Genomic DNA, 20,341 nt, shown 5'->3' with positions numbered 1-20,341 from the left:
GTCCCATGAAACCAAACAGACGTCGTAGAAGTACTAAAGTTTCTATTGGAGATTGGAAGGATCAGGAGTGGCCTCCAGAACGAATTGTACAATATTATGGCCCTGCCACTTGGGCTGAAGATGGTTCTTATGGATATAGAACCCCTATTTATATGCTAAATCGTATTATCCGACTACAAGCAGTACTGGAACTCCTGACCAATGATTCTGCCTTGGCTCTCAACATCCTGGCCAAACAAAACACTAAAATTATCACAGCTGTTTACCAGAATCGATTAGCCCTGGACTACCTCCTAGCTCAGGAAGGTGTGGAAAATTTAATCTCTCTAATTGTTTACAGGTTGACAAAAGTAAGGTCATCAAGATCACTGATCGAATGGTACGACTAGCCCATGTTCCTGTACAGACGTGGACTGGAGTTCTTGACTGGACAGCCTCCTTGCCAAATTGGCTTACCTCGATTCCAGGGCTGAAAGAGCTCTTCATTCCTTTGTTGTTTCTCATACTAACCTGTATTTTATTTCCTCTGTGTATCCCTCTTATTTTCAGAAATTTACATTCCATGATTGAAGAGCAGCTGCTCATGTTATGATGATGCACAAGTATGTCTCAGTTTCCACAGACTCCAATGTTGATTCTGATAATGAATACCTTGATACTAACTTATAATGCAACCTAAGTAACTAACCAATCTGGGCCACTTTGTTAGCTAGGGTAAGCCGGGCTACAAAGGGGGGGTGACACCAATAGGGTCCACCCATCTCAAACCCATGAAGAAACCTACAACCTGGCAACATCTTAGGGCCCGCCTGGACTACTACCAGTATTAATTATTGTCTGTCGTTTCAGTTACTTCCCAGATAAAAGAGATACTTCTGCCTTCCACCGAAGTTGAAGTCTCAAAGGGGGGAATGAAGGAGTTCAATTTCGTGAACCTCTGAAGAATGAAACAACTGAAAAGCCTCTCGACTAACCATGCCAGCAGTGAAACGCACAGCCATTTTGGATGTACTAACACTTGCAACGCAAACGGCACATAATGCGTAGTGACGCAGTTACGCACTAACATTTAGTGTAACATGACTCCATTTTGGAATAATAATTTGTATTGTATTAATACGAATGCCGCTGTAAAATGTCTAACACGTCAATTAAATGATGAAACAATAGTCTGATCATAAGCTACACCTACTAGAGGACCACGCTAGCAACCGCTTGTTCAGCAGTTTGTAAATTGTTTGTTCAGCAAAAACCAGAACGCATGTGTGAAAGATAAGAGTTGTAAAGTGCATAAGTTTGCTCCTAAGGGGGCGTGGCATGCAGTTGTACTAAGCCCTTGTCTTAGCTGCATCTTGCTGGCAATAAAAGTCTATCTTTACGGATCAGTTGTCTGGGCCTCCTTACTGACTTTTAGACGGTTAGCTTCTCAGCCTCGTCAGAATTGATTTGCCTCAGGCGCAGGTCACCTATTCAATTTCCAGATGGACTGGGATCTTTTCATCGTATTTTGAGATATATGGGAACAGGGATCAGGAAGAGAAGAAAAGGGCCCGTCCCTGCAACCAGGAACTTAATAATAGACCCGACATCTGAAAGAAGCTGCCAAAGGCTTTGAGGGCATGAGCCTCAGCCAGTTAAAAGCTATAGCAGACCAGGTATGTGAAAATAGAGAAGTGGAAGAGAAAAGAGAGAAGCAAGTAGAGACATGAAGGAGAAAGTGACTGTCAGCCACAGCACTCGGACGGGAAGGAGCCAAGACAATGGCAGACCGTGAAGAGGGGGAACAAGACCCCCCTTGGGAAAGAATCAGTGGGCGTACTGCAAGAATGAAGGCCATTGGAAGAGAGACTGTGAAGAATGGCAAAAGAAATACGGGAGCCCTGCAGTGAATACTAACGACAAAAATGGACCTGCACCGACACAAAGGGGCCGAGGTGGAAGGAGATCGGACAACCCCCACTGGCAGATGGCGGGGGAGGCAACAGCCTGAAGAGATCGGGAGGGAAGAATCCCCACTGACCCTCTGGTGGAGATGCGGAGCAACTGGCCAAGGACCTGAAGATGTACCGGGTCACACATGGGCCAGTTGTACAAAATGTGGATGATCTCTTGAAATTTAGGGAAGCATACCATGAATGTGCGGTATCAACCCTATACTTGTTGAAAACTTTGTACTCGAAAGGGTACCGTGGAAGCAAAAAGGAAGCGCAAATCTGTGAATTGAAAGTAGAATATTTGGGTTTCCTTCTCAGAGAAGGCACTCGTCAACTTGGAATCTCTCGTACTAGTTCTATAAGAGATCAACCTGTACCTACCTGCAAGAAAGAAGGAAAAGAATCGGGATCTCATCCCTTCCAGTGGGAAGGACATGAACTAGCAAATCTGCATCAACTGAAAAGCCTTGATCTCACCCCCTGCTCTAGGATTACCTGATGTAATGAAACCCTTCCATTTGTTCATAGATGAGAAAGGCATGGCCATTGGGGTATTGACTAAAACTTTAGGATCATGGGAACGACTTGTTGCATATTTGTCAAAAGGAATGGACAATGTTGCTAAAGGATGGCCTGGCTGTCTTCAAAGCATTGCTGCTGCATGCTTACTGATACCCAAAGCTGTTAAGCTAACATTTGGACAGACTTTACAAGTAACAACTCCTCATACTATTCAAGGACTACTAGACTCATGGACCAAAATGGATGACTAATTCACATCTCGTCAAGTATTAAGCCTTACTGTGTGAAACACCTGAAATTCAAATACAAGACAGCAAACTTGAACCCGGCCACTCTTATGCCGGCACCTGAACCAGTTGCCCATGACTGTGAAGAAGTCATGACTACAATACATTCCAGTAGACCAGACCTGAGGGATCAACCCTGGCAAGGAGCTTGGACTTTATTCACTGATGGGAGCAGCCAAATCATTCATGAGATACGTTCTGCTGGATATGCTGTTGTATCCGAAGATGAAATCATTGAGGCTCAACCTCTTCCCCCAGGAACGTCTGCACAAAAAGCTGAACTAATTGCCCTTACTCGAGCTCTGCAGTTGGCAGAAGGACAAACTGTAAATATCTATACAGACTCTAAATATGCCTTCCTTACAATTCAAGTGCATGGAGCATTATAGAGTGAAAATTGAACAATGCATCAAGTACGTGAATTACTAGACGCAGTTTGGCTACCTCGCAAGGTGGCTGTAATGCATTGCAAAGCACACACCAGGAAATCAAACCCTATTGTCAAGGAAATCAGAGCAGATGAAGCAGCAAAAAGGGGCAACTCGAGAACCCTTCCAAGCAGTATTAATTGCATCAAATCAGGCTTCAGGCAGTCCTGGAGCTAATCACCAACGACTGCTTTCGCTCTTAAACTTCGTTCTGGAGGCCACTCCTGATCCTTCCAATCTCCAATAGAAACTTTAGTACTTCTACGACATCTGTTTGGTTTCATGGGACTGTACACAGGGACTCCTAACATTTCTCCAGCAGTGACTGGTAACAGAAAGAAACTTGGTCGGATTGTTGCCAAGAAGCAGGTGCCATACCAGTGTGGGTAACTGTTCGTAAGCCCTTCACCTGCAAACAAAATAGTATCCATCGGGAGTGGTGAAGGAGGTAGTGGGCATTTCTGCAGCAGTCCATGTTTTGTTTAAAGTTAATTCAGTCCAAAAGGGAGTAGGCATGGTAGAATTTTCAGTCTGCCACCATGTATGGTTGGTTAGGTTAGCAGTGAGAACCCCTGTACATGGGGAATTTCCAACAGATATAGTATATATTCGTGAATGTAAAAGTCAGTAAGGAGGCCCAGACAACTGATCCGTAAAGATAGACTTTTATTGCCAGCAAGATGCAGCTAAGACAAGGGCTTAGTACAACTGCCTGCCCCTCCCCTTCAGGAGCAGACTCTTATGCACTTTAGTTATCTTTTACACATGCGTTCTAAGCATTGCTGAGCAAGCATATTCCGGCTGAAGGGGCTACTGACCCCCTCCCTAGACACCCTGGAACTTTCGTGAAACTTCTCCCATGTTCTGCAGGAGAGGCTGCTGGGACTTGCAGTTCTGGAAACAGTTCTCAGCAACAAGATTTGAATCGCTCTTTGATTTGCTACTCATTGTGGAGTTGAGTTTTTTTTTTTTTTTTTTTGTTTTTTTTTTATATCCAAAAGACTATACTTTGATACTATTCAAATGGGTTGATGTGGTGTGAAGGCACTAAGATTCATCTTAATGCACACCGACATGTCATAAGTTTTTGTACTTGTTTAAAATGTGTATTTAAATAAAATTTGGTAAATTTGAGTGCATTAGTGTTCTAGGATTTTGTTAGCAACTATTTTTTTTTAAATAGTTATATTTTGCCAGTTCTGTTTCTTGTCTCTGTAGAATAGAGACATATTATACACATACACAAATATATTTCTGTGCTGACAAGCAGGTTGAATTAGCCATAAAACATGGCTAGGGCTCTGGTTCCTTTCCCTCTGTCAAACCACCTCACCTCTCACTTTACTATGCTCCTTGGGCTCAACTTAGATTGTATGTTTTGGCAAAGTAATTTCTAGGATCATTTCATCTAAATAAAAATCCAAAAGCATGTGGGTCCATGCAGTAGCAACTCCTCAAAGGCCCTTCCATTGTCCCTCAGGTTGCCACATGGCTTTGCCATGTGGCTAGACCAAAGGGTGCAAATAAAGCAAGTGGTAGGCAGCCAGAACATATACAGAAGTCTGGTTAGCCAGTAGCACAGACACACACATTCTGCACATACAGGAAGCAGTAAAGAAATGCCAACATACCCACAAATAGCTTTAAAAGTCACTCTGGATTGGTAACGGGAAACCTGGTTGACAGCATTTCATGACAGTTGGGACTAGCACTAAAAGAGAATTTGCAGCGGGATGACGTCAGTCTCAGGGACGCTTGAAACTCCCTGTCCTGACTTCCAAAGCTGCAAGCCCAACACTCCAGCTGCCTCCTCTCAAGATAAGCTCCGACAAATGTCAGCACAGGCTTCAGGTCTGCATCCCTAGCTTGTTGCAACCAGTAAAGCACCAAACCAGTTCAGAAAGCAACCTCTAATTTTAATTCCATAAGCCAGCATTTATCTTTGTTTCTCTGCAGTTACAATGGATTTTTGACTAAAAAAAAAAAAAGCCAAGGGCTCACCTGTGAGGTCCTGGTGAATGGGAGGCAATGACTGCCGCCGTTTGCTGCCCTTTAAACTGGAGCGACGCCAGGAACGTAGTCTACTCTGCAAATTGCATCCTCTTGGAGAAAGATATGGACTGGTCCTCATCTTTTCTTGCCTGCATCTCCAAGGGGATATCTTATTGGGGCTGGTGCCACTTGTGTTTCTAGAGCTGGATCTGACACAGTAGCTTTCCCAGGGCTGGTGCCACTTGTGTTTCTAGAGCTGGATCTGACACCAGTAGCTTTCCCAGGGCTGGAGTCGTCATTGCTATTTGTCCCTGCTTTACACAGGGGCTTCCCTTCTTCTCCTGCAGACATACCTTAGTGAGAGAGAAAAACCAATGTGAAAGTCCTTCCCCCTTCCTAAGAGAACAGATCTAAGCTAGGAGGCACTATGGCCTATAGGCAGTGAAAATCAGATTCAGTTCTCAAATCTGGTTTCTGCTCTTTGGGTTGGCAAGGGCTGGGAATTACTGGAAGCTACAGCCCTAACTCAAAAGCACACATGCTGGAGAGAACAGAACCCATGTCTCAGACAGTCCATGTCTGAAGAGGAAAGGGAATTTAAAATGAGAATGAGCCCTTTTGCACTGCAATACTCCTGGCACAGCCAGTATCAAACAGCACCTCTTATGCCACAGAAGATGCATAGCAAAGGGCTAGCAGGGCAATGACCAAATCCTATTTGCACCTAAATATGTAGGGGTAAATCAAAACTGAGCACCTGGGGGCAAACTCTGCAGGCACTTTTATCCATGTTTGCAGCAATAATCAAAACAATACTGCAGGGGTACTTTTCCTAAAGAGAAAACAAACTACCTGCAGACATCTGCTAAATTTTTGGTTGGAATAATCAAACCTACATGTATCATTCCTCTGTCCACCTCAGTAATATCTCCAGAGTCTGTGATTAAAACCGTATGTTTAATATATACCACTACCAAGAAGCTTGTGGTGATTTACAATGGGAAATGTAACCCACTCTAAAACACATCCTAAGCTTACTCCCCTGCTGACCAGATAGTATATCCCATCATATTCATAGTGCACAAATGATTTACTGTGCCCAGAGCCAGCTTAATCTTACTGTTACCTAGAAAATAAAAGGGTCTATGATAAATCTGTCAATGCATTAACCTGCTTTTTTTTTTATCTCTCTTAACTCTTCATCTCCTGAAACAGACAAGAATCTTTGTCCATTTACTAAATTCCCCTTCCCTCTCTTTTAAAAGAATCACATACCCCAATCAGTCAAGATGTCGCTTCAGTGCAGTCAAGGCAATGAAAATCTTACTTGCAGTTCTATAGGTAAACATTTTTTATATATGCACCCCAAATTGTCTGAAAACATTGGAGACAAAACTTTAAATTTCAGTGTCCATGGAGAAATTACTACTTGCCAGATAATTTCCTTTTTCTTTAAATTAATCCACACCAGTGGGTTATGCACCTATACATATACACACTGCATGCTGGCTTTGCTCTTGTGCTTTCCTGATTAGTCACACCTATGCCATCAGCTTCTGAATGCGACCCTCCGGCAGAACACCCCTGCCTTGCTTCGTGTCGAACTGAACACAGAGATACTCCAGTGTCTGGAATGGCTATAGATAGCTGTTGGCTAAGTTCACCACCCAACCTAGGTCCTGTAGCAAGGAGATCATGTTGCGTGAGACCCAAAGGCTCTCTTCCAGACTCTTGGCCCGAATCAGCCAATTGTCTAAGTACGGGTGGACCAGAATGCCATCCTCTCTCAGCACTGCTGCTACCACCACTATAACCTTGGAAAAGGTGGCCAACCCAAAAGTGATACCCCTTTTTTGTGCTTTCAGACAGGCCGATACGGTACAGTGTGCTCCTTATACAGTAAGGGGTAATAGCACATCGAACGCGCGGCCAACACCCCCCCTTGCAAACTAATAGCGCCCTCAATGTGCAAATGCATGTTGATGGGCCTATTGGTTATTCCCGTGCCATACAGGAAAAACTGCTTTTCTGTACACTCTCTGACTTAATATCATAGTGATATTAAGTTGGAGGCCCCAAAAATTAAAAATTGGCCCATGCGTTGGAAGATGGAGGCTCAATTTAGCCAGCGTCCATTTTCCGAACCTGTGGCTGTCGGCGGGTTTGAGAACCGACGCAGTAAAATTGAGTGTCGGCTGTCAAACCCGCTGACAGCCACCGCTCCTGTCAAAAAGGAGGTGCTAGGGACGCGCTAGTGTCCCTAGTGCCTCTTTTTACCACGGGCCCTCATTTGCATGCAGGCTGATACTAAATCGTGCGCACAGGAGAGTGGCCTGTGCGCTCGCCGGCTCTCCCGCACTTTTTTCTGTATCGGCCAGAGAGTAAACTCACCACAGATGTAACAAAACGTGTCACGGCTATTATGACATTGGCATGACAATTCATAAAGTATATGAAATTAAATCCACAAGCTTTAAACAGTTTTAGCGATATGATTCGCTCATTCACACAGACGTTGCATAGGAAACTACTCATTGCAGCTGCTTATATAAGACTGTTTCATCATGGAAACAAGCTGGAATCTTGCAGCAGAGCTGGGGCTTACGCGAGCCAGTTCTGGAATAATCAGACAGAGTTTCTTGGTGTATTTTAAAAAAAAGTTAATCTCTGTTACTGTGCTTATTTATGGCTGTAAAAATACGACATGAATTTTAAAAATCATAAACTACTGTCCAGCATGAAAATATATGATGTACACGAGATTGTTTTAAAATTTCACAATTGTAACACCAAATTGGCCGTCTCTCAAAAACCTGATGTACAAATTTCGAAGTAATATATGTGATCAGCATCAAAAAATCTATTTGGAACACCAAAACGCCTGCTCAAATCAAGAGGAAGGAGGGGTCATTTGTTTGGAGTTAAGTACACCCCCATCATTTTGAAAAAGTGACTCCAACCCTGCCCGGGTCCAATATGCATAGAGATTTGCATATTCACTAGGGATATCCTAAAAAGCAGAACACAGTCCTAGGCACAGACTGGAGGTCGTCTCCCCCCGGGTGGAGGGAGAAAGGGCAAAAAAATAAAATAAACCTCCTAATTGCGGTCACCCACCTCCTCCAAACCCAAAGCTTACTTACCGGAAGCCACTTAACCCACGCGGGGCCGCGGCACAGACGGAACTCAATCCCGGCGCGAGCAAGCGCTGCCATTGGACCGCTTGCGCCGTCCGCGTGGGCCGGGCTCTGGGAGCGCTCCGATTGGCTGGACGCGTTGGCTCCTTCGGATTGGCTGCGAGAATTCCGCCCGCTTCACTTCCTGGTGTGTACGCCCGGCGCTGCCGAGATTGTCTGCGGGTTCCTGCTGTGGGTAAGGGAAACTTGTAGAACAGGACCCCGCTTGCTCCCGCGTCAGCGGCAGGCTCTTATCGGGGGCGCTACTTTTTATGCGGTTGTAATGATTGATCTTAGGTTTTCAAGCTATCTCCTTCAGTCTCCTCTGATTTATGACGTCACCTCGCTGACAGCTGGAAGAGCTTAGACAGCAACATTGGCGTTGTCTCTGACGTCATCTTCCCTGCTGGTCATGTCTGACGCATTCTGGGCTTCATGTACTGGGTACTTAGGCTCTGTTAACGAGGAGTGACAACTGCTCCTCGTGCTCAAAGAGCTCAGGTTTTTCAGGTAGCCACCGGAGTAGTCGGTGTTGTCCTTTCTCCTCACCCCCGACGCTGGAAGATCTGCTCCTAGGATTTGCCTTTCTTTTTTTTTTTTCTTTGGTATGATAATACCTGGTCTTTTTTTTTTTAAAGGGGAGGGGTGTCGAGGGCGAGTTGGTTTATATAACATACCCGCAGAATGATGTGCGGCACTTAATTGTAGTGGACAACAACACTTCAGAAAAACATTTAGTTTTTTATTCTGTGTGTGCACACACAAGGGTTCAATCTCAGAGTAAAATGTTGATTGGGAAAACCAAAATTCAGCCTGACGCGAAACACGGCCGTGTCGGGGTTTTCCCAATCAACATTTTACTCTGAGATTGAACCCTTGTGCACATACAGAATAAAAAACTAATGTTTTTCTAAAGTGGTGGTGTCCAGTACAATTAATTGTCGCACATCATTTTGCTGCTGTTTATCTAAATGTGTGTGCCTTTTTCTCCGCTTTCCCTGTGCTTTCGTTGTATAACACACCAACATCTGAGACAGCCAATGGTACATAGAGCAATGATAAATTAACAAAATCTACAAAAATACAAGTGTGGCTTACTTGGATTTCCTACAAGCTTTTAAAACTGGCCTGCATCGGAGACTCTTGGATAATATGCCTCTGACTGGCACATTTTTGTTGAGCAAGCCAATCACATCCCCAGCCCAGGCTGCTGCCACTGACCGACCCTCCCTGCCTGACCTTATCACCACATCACACTTTGCAGCCTGCCATCAAAGGCGGAGGTTTGGGTCTTTGATGGCAGCCGCTTGCGAGGGTGGTCAAAACGTTGGCAGGCGGCACATAATGCAACTTTTCAAAGACAAAGGTGTTCCGGATTTGGCCTGAGTGCTTAGTTTGGATATGCCTAAGCGATGATCATCTATTTATATAGAGAAGAGGGTCAGGAACTTAAACAAAAATGGAATAATCTTCAGTGTGAATGAAGGTTCACGGTTAAAAGTTTGTAGTCCTCTCGTAGATTACAAACTGGCTAAAAGACAGGAACCAGAGAGTAGGATTAAATGATCTGTTTTCTCAGTGGAAAAGGGTAAACGGTGGAGTGCCTCAGGGATCTGTACTTGGACCGGTGCTTTTCAATATATTTATAAAAAATCTGGAAAGGAATATGATGAGTGAGGTAATCAGATTTGCAGATACAAAATTATTCAGAGTAGTTAAATCACAAGCAGATTGTGATAAATTGCAGGAGGACCATGCCAGACTGGAAGATTGGGCATCCAAATGGCAGATGAAATTTAATGTGGACAAGTGCAAGGTGTTGCACATAGGGAAAAATAACCCTTGCTGTAGTTACCTCCTGGTGCCTTCCCCCCCCTCCCATCCTTTAGACGCTGCTTCTTGGCCTTTCTTACATCACAGTCCACCTCCTTATCCAAACCTTTTTTAAACCCAGCTACACTAACTGCCTTAACCACTTTCTCCGGTAATGAATTCCAGAGCTTAAGAATTTTCTCTGATTTGTTTTAAATGTGCCACATGCTAACTTCATGGAGTGCCCCCTAGTCCTTCTATTATCTGAAAGAGTAAATGACCAATTTACATTAACCTGTTCAAGACCTCTCATGATTTTAAACACCCCCAGGTAATTTAAGGGGTTCTGGAGGGTGGGGGATTTAATTTAAAGGGTCGGGGGTGGGTTTTAGGGTGTTTTAGTGTGCCGGTTTTCCTGCCCTCCCCCTTCCCCCGATTTACGATTTTTTGACAATAAATCGGGGGAATTGGTATTGTATCGTGGCCCTAACGATTTTTGACGATTTAAAATATATCGGACGATATTTTAAATCGTCAAAAAACGATTCACATCCCTAAGCCACTACTTATTATTTGCATGCCAGTATTGACCGTATGGGTATTTGCCAGGTACTTGTGGCCTGGATTGGCCACTGTTAGAAACAGAAGGCTGGGCTTGCTGGACCTTCGGTCTGACTCAGTATGGCAACTTCTTATGGGATTTAAAGGATGTTGGCAATGGAAACTCAATGTGGGACAGGCCACCTCGGTGATCACACCCCCTATGACTTCTGTTAGCCACAAGACAGCCCTTCTTTTGCAACGGCTGTGTGGTGAGGGCCTGCTATATCAGGGTTGGGACCTGTGAGGTTTTATACTGTTGCAGAATGTAAATCTGTATCCCACACACCAAGTGGCTGATCCTTTTTCTACTTTCTCTTCTCAGCTACCAAATTTCTTCTTGAAGACGCATGACTATGGCATATACACACAAGATGTGGAGTTTCACAATGAGATTTTGTACTTGAGGACACGGTCAGTAACCAGGATGTCTGTTGCCATCTGTTTCTCTAGAGTTCAAGCTGTGGACCAGGCAGTGCTCACCTGTCTCTTTCTAGGGGTTACCCTCTGCATACTGGGTTGCTCTTGCTTGTTCTCTTCTAGGGGTCAAGCTGTTTTTCACTTCTCTCTAAGGCAGTGATTCCCAACCATGTCCTGGGGACCCCCCCAGACAGTCAGGTTTTCAGAATATCCACAATGAATATGTAAGAGGGAATTTGCCTGCACTGCCTCCAAAACCTGCACATTCTCTCCTGCATATTCATTGTGGAGATCCTGAAAAGCTGACTGGCTGGGGGTTCCCCAGGACAGAGTTGGGAGCCACTCATCTAAGGGTTACACTGTAGTGTGAATCTCACACATTTGCTTTTCTAAGGGGTCAAGCTGTGTACTGAGCAGATCTCTAGGGCATGAGCAGTTTTTGCTGGTCTGTTCTGTAGGGGTCAAGTTGTATACTAAGCTGCTGTGGCTCCTCTGCCTGTCCTAGAGGCTGAGTTGTGTACCTCATTTCTTTTACCCTGGTGTATGTCTTTGTAGGGGTCGTGCTATGTATCAGGTTGCTCTCACGCTCTGCCGGTTCCTGGCTTGGAATTACTTTGCAGATTTGCACATGGAGGTGCTGAAATTGACCCAGCACCCAGAGAATTGGACAATCCAGGCTCGCTGGCGGGTGACAGGTCTGCCCCTACACGTCCTTATGTTTCGCTTTTACAAGAGGGATAAAGCAGAGCTGTACAGGTGAGTACAGCTGGGAGATGGCCACAACCTTACAGCCGCTTCTGCGTTCCCCTCCCCACTTTTACCATTCCCTCTATTTTCCAGGACTTACGATGCATATTCCACCTTCTATGTGGGGCCTGATGGCCTCATCTACCGCCACAAGGTTGATAAGGTGAGTGAAAGGGGCTTCAGATGCAAGTGTATCACTTTTTGTGACCTGCTGAGCTGATGCCATCATTGTGCTGGGATATAGAACAACTCAAGTATGCTAGCAACATGTGACTGTTTGCTTCCCCTCTGGGGGATTTTTTAAAGCTATTGTGTGGGACAGTAGTTAGATAAAATTGCAACCCCCCAAAAAAAACAAAAAACAAAAACCTAGTTTAAAGGAACATAACCCTACAAAAATTTGAAGGAATGTCACATGCATTCTGTTTTTCCCCTATTTAAGGTGTCCAGATTCTGAGTACCTATCATTATAGGTAGCCTAATTACTGAAAACACATACTAATAAATGTCTCTCCCACACAGCTGATGCCAGCCCAACCCCCTGTGATCAGGGTGAAGAGCTTGTTAGCTGGCCTGCTGGTGGCTCTGGGAGTAGCAGAGAACAGACCTGCCTTGAACTTTCTACTGTGGCATCTGTCCTGGAGATCTGGGCAGAAGCACTGCTGAGAGCCAGGACTGTCTGGTAACTGAGGTACAGGATGCATGGTACCTGGTATTTTCCTACAGCCTCTTTCCTTACCTGTCGGACTCTCATTAATGGGGGCAGTGTGTGTGGCCCAGCCTGTACCAAAATCTTTTCAAAACAGATTTCAGGAATGGTTTATCTGAAGCAGCTTGGCTTTAGGGCATTGCCACATGGGCTGATGGTTGACCCAGAAGACAATAAGCCTAACAAATGGATACTATGTTGTGGCCATAGACATATATAACATTCAGATTATGTGTGTAATATATACATGTGTATATTTATGACTTGTCAAGATGCCACAGGTACATACTCGCAAATGCTGCGTGTTCACCTCTTCCTTTGGCACCTGCCTGGTGCCTCTGCGATACAGTCCTCATCTGCTGCATGTTCCTTACTAAAACCCCTCTGTGTTGCAAGAGAGAGAGAAGTGTGATGTACATAATTAAACTAGAAGGAGCATCCATTTTCTGCTTACTGAGTTTTTATTTGCAGTAAAATTGCCTGGTATGGCGGGGAGAGGTCTGCGTACAATGCACGAGAGAGCCCAGGCTGCCATCTTATAGACCAAGCTTCCTGCACTCCGGGTGGCAGGGACACACCCATTTCTTCTGTAGCTCACCTTCAAGAGGCCAGTGAATCTGGCTTGTTGCATTTATAAAATAAAAATCCTTGTTTCGGGGATGAGCAGAGCTGTTCGCACTTAACTCTTAGGCTTCCAACCCAAATAAAGCGTCTTTTCTTTACTGACAGCACTCAGAAATCAGCCTGTACTTGGACACGAGTCCCAGCCCGTGCTATGGCCACACATTTGCTTGGTACAAGACCAGCATCCGGTGTGTGTTTCAGGCTGGTAGAACAAATGTTTTTGCTGCAGCCTTAGAGCAAATAAACAGCCTCAGCCCAGTTCCTCCCGTGCCTTCCCTACTTTCTTGGGCATCTTCTTGCTGGAAGCATCCTCCAGGTCTTTGGACTTGTAGTAGTGAGGAGCCACTTCCAGGAGCCAGCCACTGTCTATTTCAATGATCTGTGTAGGGTAAAAATACAAAAAGCATTTTTAAATAGGCTTGCACTGAAAGAAGAAAAAAGTGAGGATAGGGTGCCTTAGAGTGAGGACATGTGTACAATTGCCCTCTCTTAGACTTGGACATGTCTATATGTGCACATTAGGCCAGTGGTTCCCAATAAAGGCCCAGTATTGTTTTTATTGTTAAGAATGACAAGGGAAAGATAAGTACTCTGTACAGAAATAGCATAAATAGTAACCGGCACCAATTTCCAGCACTCAAACAGTAACTGCCTTACCTAAGAAAAGGCAACACTGAATATTACACCAGGCCTTAAGACACCAGTATGCCTCCTATTAGGAAGACGGAACAAGCCAGACTGCTATAGAGCCTTACCCAAACTACACACCAGAATAGCTCACCTCAGTCACTTGTGCAGACCCTCACCTAACCAAGAATAAGGAGGCCATAAAGTAGAACCAGAAGCACGCAGACAAAAACTGAATTGGAAACTACAACAAGCCAGAGTCTCTGTATGCAGTGCAACAAAGGAAAAAGAGAAACATCACCAGTCCTTATAAAACAAAATCAAGAAATAGAAAAAGCAAAGCAGTAAAACCATACTAACAAAAAGAACAGCTGTTTATTTCAAATGGACTATCCAATCATATTAAACATTTCGAGATACCAATAAAATATTTCAAGACACAATAAGGATAAATAAATGCTTTGCTCTGGGTACCTGGGAATATTTGATATCCAGGTGCTCTGAGATTGTTTTGAATTAGTAGAAGGAGGGATGGTTTGCTTGCAACTTTCTCCTCTGTCACAACAAGCTCTCAATCACACACGTACATACATGCTCGCTCACTTACATAGGCTCTTAATCACACATTTACACACACGCCGTCTGTCTTTTCACAACTGCACACACACAAGCTTTCAATCACACACACAGATCCTGTCTCTCTCTCTCATACACAAAATTAATCCTGACAGAGATCATTTTTAGGCCTGCATTACAGAAATGTAGGAGAGGCGGAGAGGTTGTACAAGATCCTTGTTTATAGGGGAATCCCAACCCAAAAATATGTTCCACTTGAAGTTATAAGAGCCTCTAGTGGCAGGTTCTTTAACTTCATTTGAAAACAGAACTACCATCACTACTTTGCTCTCAATATCCAAGTTTTCAGAACTGGGAATACTGGCAAGAGCAGAAAATGGCCTGGTGCAGCTTCAGCCAGTCTTTAAAGCCAAGGGAGCCAAGTTTGACGTGGCCGAAATGCAACTACAAGACTCCTTCTTCCTGTATCCTTCCTTAGCTTAAGGTCTTTGCAATTTGGAATTTATTCAGGTGGTAGCTTCAACCTCTGCTTTTCTTACCCACTTCTTATTTAATGCAACCCTTCAGCTTGGGGGTTCCCTACTTGTGTAGCTCTTTCTGGCTGATTGTCCACAGAGGTAATGAAGTTGCTTATATGTAACGAGTGTACTCCACAGCCAGCAAAACAAATCAGCCACACAATCTCACTCGCCTTCCAGAAGCCAAAGCACAGCTCCTGAAGAACTGAGGGTAGCTCGTGTACAGCAGCAACGTGGGAACCCCTGAGCATGCTCTGAAAGACTTCTCGCTCTTTTTGTCCATAACAGTAAGATGAGGTCACCCATTTGTGTGGCTGATTTGTTCTGCTGCCCACAGAGAACACCTGTTACAGGTACGCAACCTTGCTTTGAGAACGGCTCTTTAAGGTGCATACGTTTAACTGATGGGATACAGGTGGAAATTTTATCCATTAAGGATTTAGCCAACTAATTTCTGAAGTTTGTCAGATGAAAATCCACCCATCTCCCTGTACCTCAGTTTTAGGCCTGGTACTGTGTGTCTGAGGATGGGGCACAGCCAAGTTTCCATCTTAGTTTTAGACCTGTCTGTGTGTCTGTGCTCCCATCTGTAGGGGAGTCACTTTCTACCACTGACACAAGAACATAAATGTCAATGCTGGATCAGACCAAAATCTATCAAACCCAGCATCCTGTCTCTGACAGGGGCCAGTTCAAGTTTGCAGGTACCTAGCAGCTCCCAAAAAGTATCTATTTTTTGTTAGCTTTCTTTAGTCTACCTGGCTCATAATGCATTTGTATTATGGACTTTTCCTTCTCCAAGAAGAGTGAGAGGAGACTGTGGAGCATAAGGTAAAAGACAGTAATGGCTCAAAGTGAGGAAAGAGCACTGACCTGCCGCATAAACTCCTTGGTTGTGAAGACCAGCTCATGGTAGATGAGCCAGCGTGGTTGCTCCTCGAACAGGCAGCTGTTGGGGTGCACATACACCGTCTGCTGGTGCTTCACGGTCTTGTACCCTCCCCGAGTCAGCCGTGAAGTGTGGTAGAAGTAGCCTGCTGTAATGGCCTGTAGAGGAAGAAGGAACAGAGAGATCAGAGGCTGAGGGGGATCAAGCCCTAGGTGTGATATAGTGCATAAGTGCAATGCCACATTGTGGGATGTGTCTCTGATGATGGGAACTCTCCTCAAATGTTCATGCTTTAAGAAGCTGGTTAGTCTATAAGGGGCCATTGATTCCTGTCATTTTAGCTGAAGATCTTTTACCACAAAGTGTTTGGGATCATGGGTCCATATAAGAGGACCCACCTCTGTAGTAGGGACCTCAAGGAGTATCTTTCCTCTAATACCAATACCCAAATCTGCAGCTCTCTTGTGGTGTACCACATGACTCCATCCTATCACCTATGTTATTTGACATCAACATGGCTCCCCGCGCCCCTTGACAAACTCAGAAATCATCAAATGCCGTACTGCTACAATTCCATTCAGCACAAACCCAAACTTAACCATTGCCAAAGTCATCCACTGCATAACAAACATTGTCAGCTGCTTACAAGGAAACAAATGTTAAAAGTAAAAAAAAAAAAAAAGAGACAGATGCTATGGACTGAGACAACACTAATCCTCAGCTCCCAAGTTCAAGTCTAGACTTTATTCTAGACTCAACTTCCCAGCAGTATCCAAAACATGTTTCTGCCACCTCCTGGATGAGAATGCCTTTGTGACTGTTATCTGAGACTATTGTAATAACCTCTATGCTGGAATCCCAATGCTGCAGGCTGCATGATAAACATGAAAATTTAACCACATAACCCCCATTCTAAAAACCCTGCAAACACTAAATTCAAAGACCTGACACCAACCTACCTCTCACCCATCTGCAACCATAAACTCAGGCATTCCTAGTGCTGCCTCCACCCAAACCTATCAGCCTCATGGGCACCAGGAAAAAACCTCTGCAGGCTCAGTCCTAACACTGTGGAACTGGCTACTGCCCAAGATCAGCCAATGACAAACCTAAGTACTTTGCACACAGGCCTTAACCTGTCTTGCACTACGTGGACCTGGACTTTTTTAAATTGTTTATAGATTGACATGAACCCCATGAAAAACTGTGTAATATACATACATATACTCACACTATCACATCACTATAAATATCTAAACCATACTGCACTATTTGTACAGTGTTCCTCACTTGGATAAAGTTATTAACCACTGTAGCCTTCTATACCAACTGTAAATCCCCTTAACAAGTATGTTACAACGTCTGCCCTCCTGTGACAGATTTCAGAAGCCATGGAATAAGCACAGAGGATCCCTAGTGGCAAGAGAATGGTGACAAAGCACTGAGCTTCTTGGAAGGCATGGGGTAACCTGAACAGAGTGGGGTAGATTTTTTAAAAAAGCGCGTTCGCGTACTGGATTTTATAAGATACGCGTGTAGCCGCGCGTATCTTCTAAAATCCTGGATCGGCGCGCGCAAGGCTGCCGATTTTGGGCAGCCGGCGCGCGCCAAGCCGCGCAGCCTGTCTCCGTTCCCTCCGAGGCCGCTCCGATTTCGGAGCGGCCTCGGAGGGAACTTTCTTTCGCCCTCCCCTCACCTTCCCCTTCCTTCCCCTATCTAACCCACCCCCCCGGCCCTATCTAAACCCCCCCCTTACCTTTATCCACGGATTTACGCCTCCCGGAGGGAGACATAAATCCACGCATGCCAGCGGGCTGCTGGCGCGCCGAGACCCGACCCGGGGGCGGTTCCAGAGGGTGCAGCCACGCCCCCGGAACGCCCGGGCTGGCGCCATGCCCCCAGTCCCGCCCCCGAAACGCCTCACCACGCCCCCAAAACGCAGCGATCAGCCCCGCCCCGACACGCCCCCTTCCAAAAACCCAGGGACCTACGCGCGTCCCGGGGTTCTGCGCGCGTAAATCCAGGCGGATTTACGCGAGCAGGGCTTTTAAAATCCGCCCCAGTGGGGATGGCGACATTAAAAAGGGTCCAATCAATTCACGAAAGTCCCAACAACAAACATATTCCAGAGACCCACACAGTCATATAAACTCACAAAAACAAAAGCGGGCATCTGGTCATATAACTTGATCTTTTATAAACTCATACTTTATGTAAAAAACTTTTTATGCAGACATTGATATGGGACCGACAACCCTAAGCTCTTCAATTTTATAAAAGAGCCAATTCAGGAGGAAATTCCACTTTTCTTATCTAATCCTATCTATATTTTTAATGTTATTTTGTATTTTTTTCAAAAATCTTTAGAAATCACCCAAAACAGTCCCGCACAGTCACAGAACATAAATTCCTTTTCAAATGAGCATCAAAGTATTCCTGTACTTATTTTGTCATCAAATGTCCAATCGAACCCCCACACAATATCATAGTTCAAATTTCTGTCTGCCTCAAGTGGGGGGGGGGGGGGGGGGGGGGGGAACCAAATCCACACATTGTTACCTTGCCCAGAACCAGGTCCATATCTTCACGCCACTAAGATCGGTCTTAAAATGGTGTCTGCAACACTGCCCCTTTTATAAGGTACTTCAATCAAACATGGCCCGGGAGAAAATCACCTGACCAGAAAAACCCTTGCATATCTAGGTAGTCTTCAACCAGGAACTATTTCCCCTCCATTATTTGCTATTCCTATAACTGCTAGTTTACAATCAGGTAGTATAACAGACTCAACAAAGGTAATTTAGCATGCAGTTCTCCATCAGGTCCTCTGCCCTGAGAGTGCCCATTCATGAACTTCAGGTAAACCACAAAGCAGTTCTCCATCAGGTCCTCCAGCCTGAGAGTGCGCATTCATGAACTTCATGTAAACCACAAAGCAGTTCTCCATCAGGTCCTCCGCCCTGAGAGTGCCCATTCATGAACTTCAGTTAAACCACAAAGCAGTTCTCCATCAGGTCCTCCGCCCTGAGAGTGCCCATTCATGAACTTCAGGTAAACCACAAAGCAGTTCTCCATCAGGTCCTCAGCCCTGAGGCTGCCCATTCATGAATTTCATGTAAACCACAAAGCAGTTCTCCATCAGGTCCTCAACCCTGAGAGTGCCCATTCATGAACTTCATGTAAACCACAAGGCAGTTCTCCATCAGGTCCTCCAGCCTGAGAGTGCCCATTCATGAACTTCATGTAAACCACAAAGCAGTTCTCCATCAGGTCCTCCTCCCTGAGAGTGCCCATTCATGAACTTCATGTAAACCACAAAGCAGTTCTCCATCAGGTCCTCCTCCCTGAGAGTGCCCATTCATGAATTTCATGTAAACCACAAAGCAGTTCTCCATCAGGTCCTCCTCCCTGAGAGTGCCCATTCATGAACTTCATGTAAACCACAAAGCAGTTCTCCATCAGGTCCTCCTCCCTGAGAGTGCCCATTCATGAACTTCATGTAAACCACAAAGCAGTTCTCCATCAGGTCCTCTGCCCTCCTCCCTGAGAGTGCCCATTCATGAATTTCATGTAAACCACAAAGCAGTTCTCCATCAGGTCCTCCGTCCTGAGAGCGCCCATTCATGAACTTCAGGTAAACCACAAAGCAGTTCTCCATCAGGTCCTCAGCCCTGAGAGTGCCCATTCATGAACTTCATGTAAACCACAAGGCAGTTCTCCATCAGGTCCTCCGCCCTGAGAGTGCCCATTCATGAACTTCAGGTAAACCACAAAGCAGTTCTCCATCAGGTCCTCTGCCCTGAGAGTGCCCATTCATGAACTTCATGTAAACCACAAAGCAGTTCTCCATCAGGTCCTCCTCCCTGAGAGTGCCCATTCATGAACTTCATGTAAACCACAAAGCAGTTCTCCATCAGGTCCTCTGCCCTCCTCCCTGAGAGTGCCCATTCATGAATTTCATGTAAACCACAAAGCAGTTCTCCATCAGGTCCTCCGTCCTGAGAGCGCCCATTCATGAACTTCAGGTAAACCACAAAGCAGTTCTCCATCAGGTCCTCAGCCCTGAGAGTGCCCATTCATGAACTTCATGTAAACCACAAGGCAGTTCTCCATCAGGTCCTCTGCCCTGAGAGTGCCCATTCATGAACTTCATGTAAACCACAAAGCAGTTCTCCATCAGGTCCTCCGCCCTGAGAGTGCCCATTCATGAACTTCATGTAAACCACAAAGCAGTTCTCCATCAGGTCCTCTGCCCTGAGAGTGCCCAGTCATGAATTTCATGTAAACCACAAGGCAGTTCTCCATCAGGTCCTCTGCCCTGAGAGTGCCCATTCATGAACTTCATGTAAACCACAAGGCAGTTCTCCATCAGGTCCTCTGCCCTGAGAGTGCCCATTCATGAACTTCATGTAAACCACAAAGCAGTTCTCCATCAGGTCCTCTGCCCTGAGAGTGCCCATTCATGAACTTCAGGTAAACC

The 20,341-nt window shown here is 45.2% G+C and overlaps 2 protein-coding genes across 3 annotated transcripts in view; one reads left to right on the top strand and one right to left on the bottom strand.

The window, feature by feature from the left end:
* C19H6orf136 (chromosome 19 C6orf136 homolog) overlaps window positions 1-13,069 on the top strand; it is a 42,840-nt gene extending 29,771 nt beyond the window's left edge. Inside the window, exons 3-6 of the mRNA XM_029585603.1 lie at window positions 11,077-11,165; window positions 11,727-11,927; window positions 12,012-12,081; window positions 12,441-13,069. Coding sequence (XP_029441463.1) covers window positions 11,077-11,165; window positions 11,727-11,927; window positions 12,012-12,081; window positions 12,441-12,584 — 504 coding nt within the window. The 3' untranslated portion in view covers window positions 12,585-13,069. The remainder of the gene's footprint in view (window positions 1-11,076; window positions 11,166-11,726; window positions 11,928-12,011; window positions 12,082-12,440) is intronic.
* A 28-nt stretch (window positions 13,070-13,097) lies between these two features.
* Window positions 13,098-20,341, bottom strand: part of DHX16 (DEAH-box helicase 16) — a 49,004-nt gene continuing 41,760 nt past the window's right edge. Inside the window, exons 19-20 of one of the 2 annotated variants that reach the window (XM_029585599.1) lie at window positions 15,846-16,019; window positions 13,098-13,630 (exon numbers count right to left, since the gene is read on the bottom strand). In XM_029585599.1, the coding sequence (XP_029441459.1) occupies window positions 13,502-13,630; window positions 15,846-16,019 (303 nt within the window). In that variant the 3' untranslated portion in view covers window positions 13,098-13,501. The remainder of the gene's footprint in view (window positions 13,631-15,845; window positions 16,020-20,341) is intronic. The other variant, XM_029585600.1, reaches the window with a different exon arrangement.

This window comes from Rhinatrema bivittatum, chromosome 19 (genome assembly GCF_901001135.1).
Source record: "Rhinatrema bivittatum chromosome 19, aRhiBiv1.1, whole genome shotgun sequence".
Classification (NCBI taxonomy): domain Eukaryota; kingdom Metazoa; phylum Chordata; class Amphibia; order Gymnophiona; family Rhinatrematidae; genus Rhinatrema; species Rhinatrema bivittatum.
This window is presented reverse-complemented; position numbering and strand designations above follow the sequence as displayed.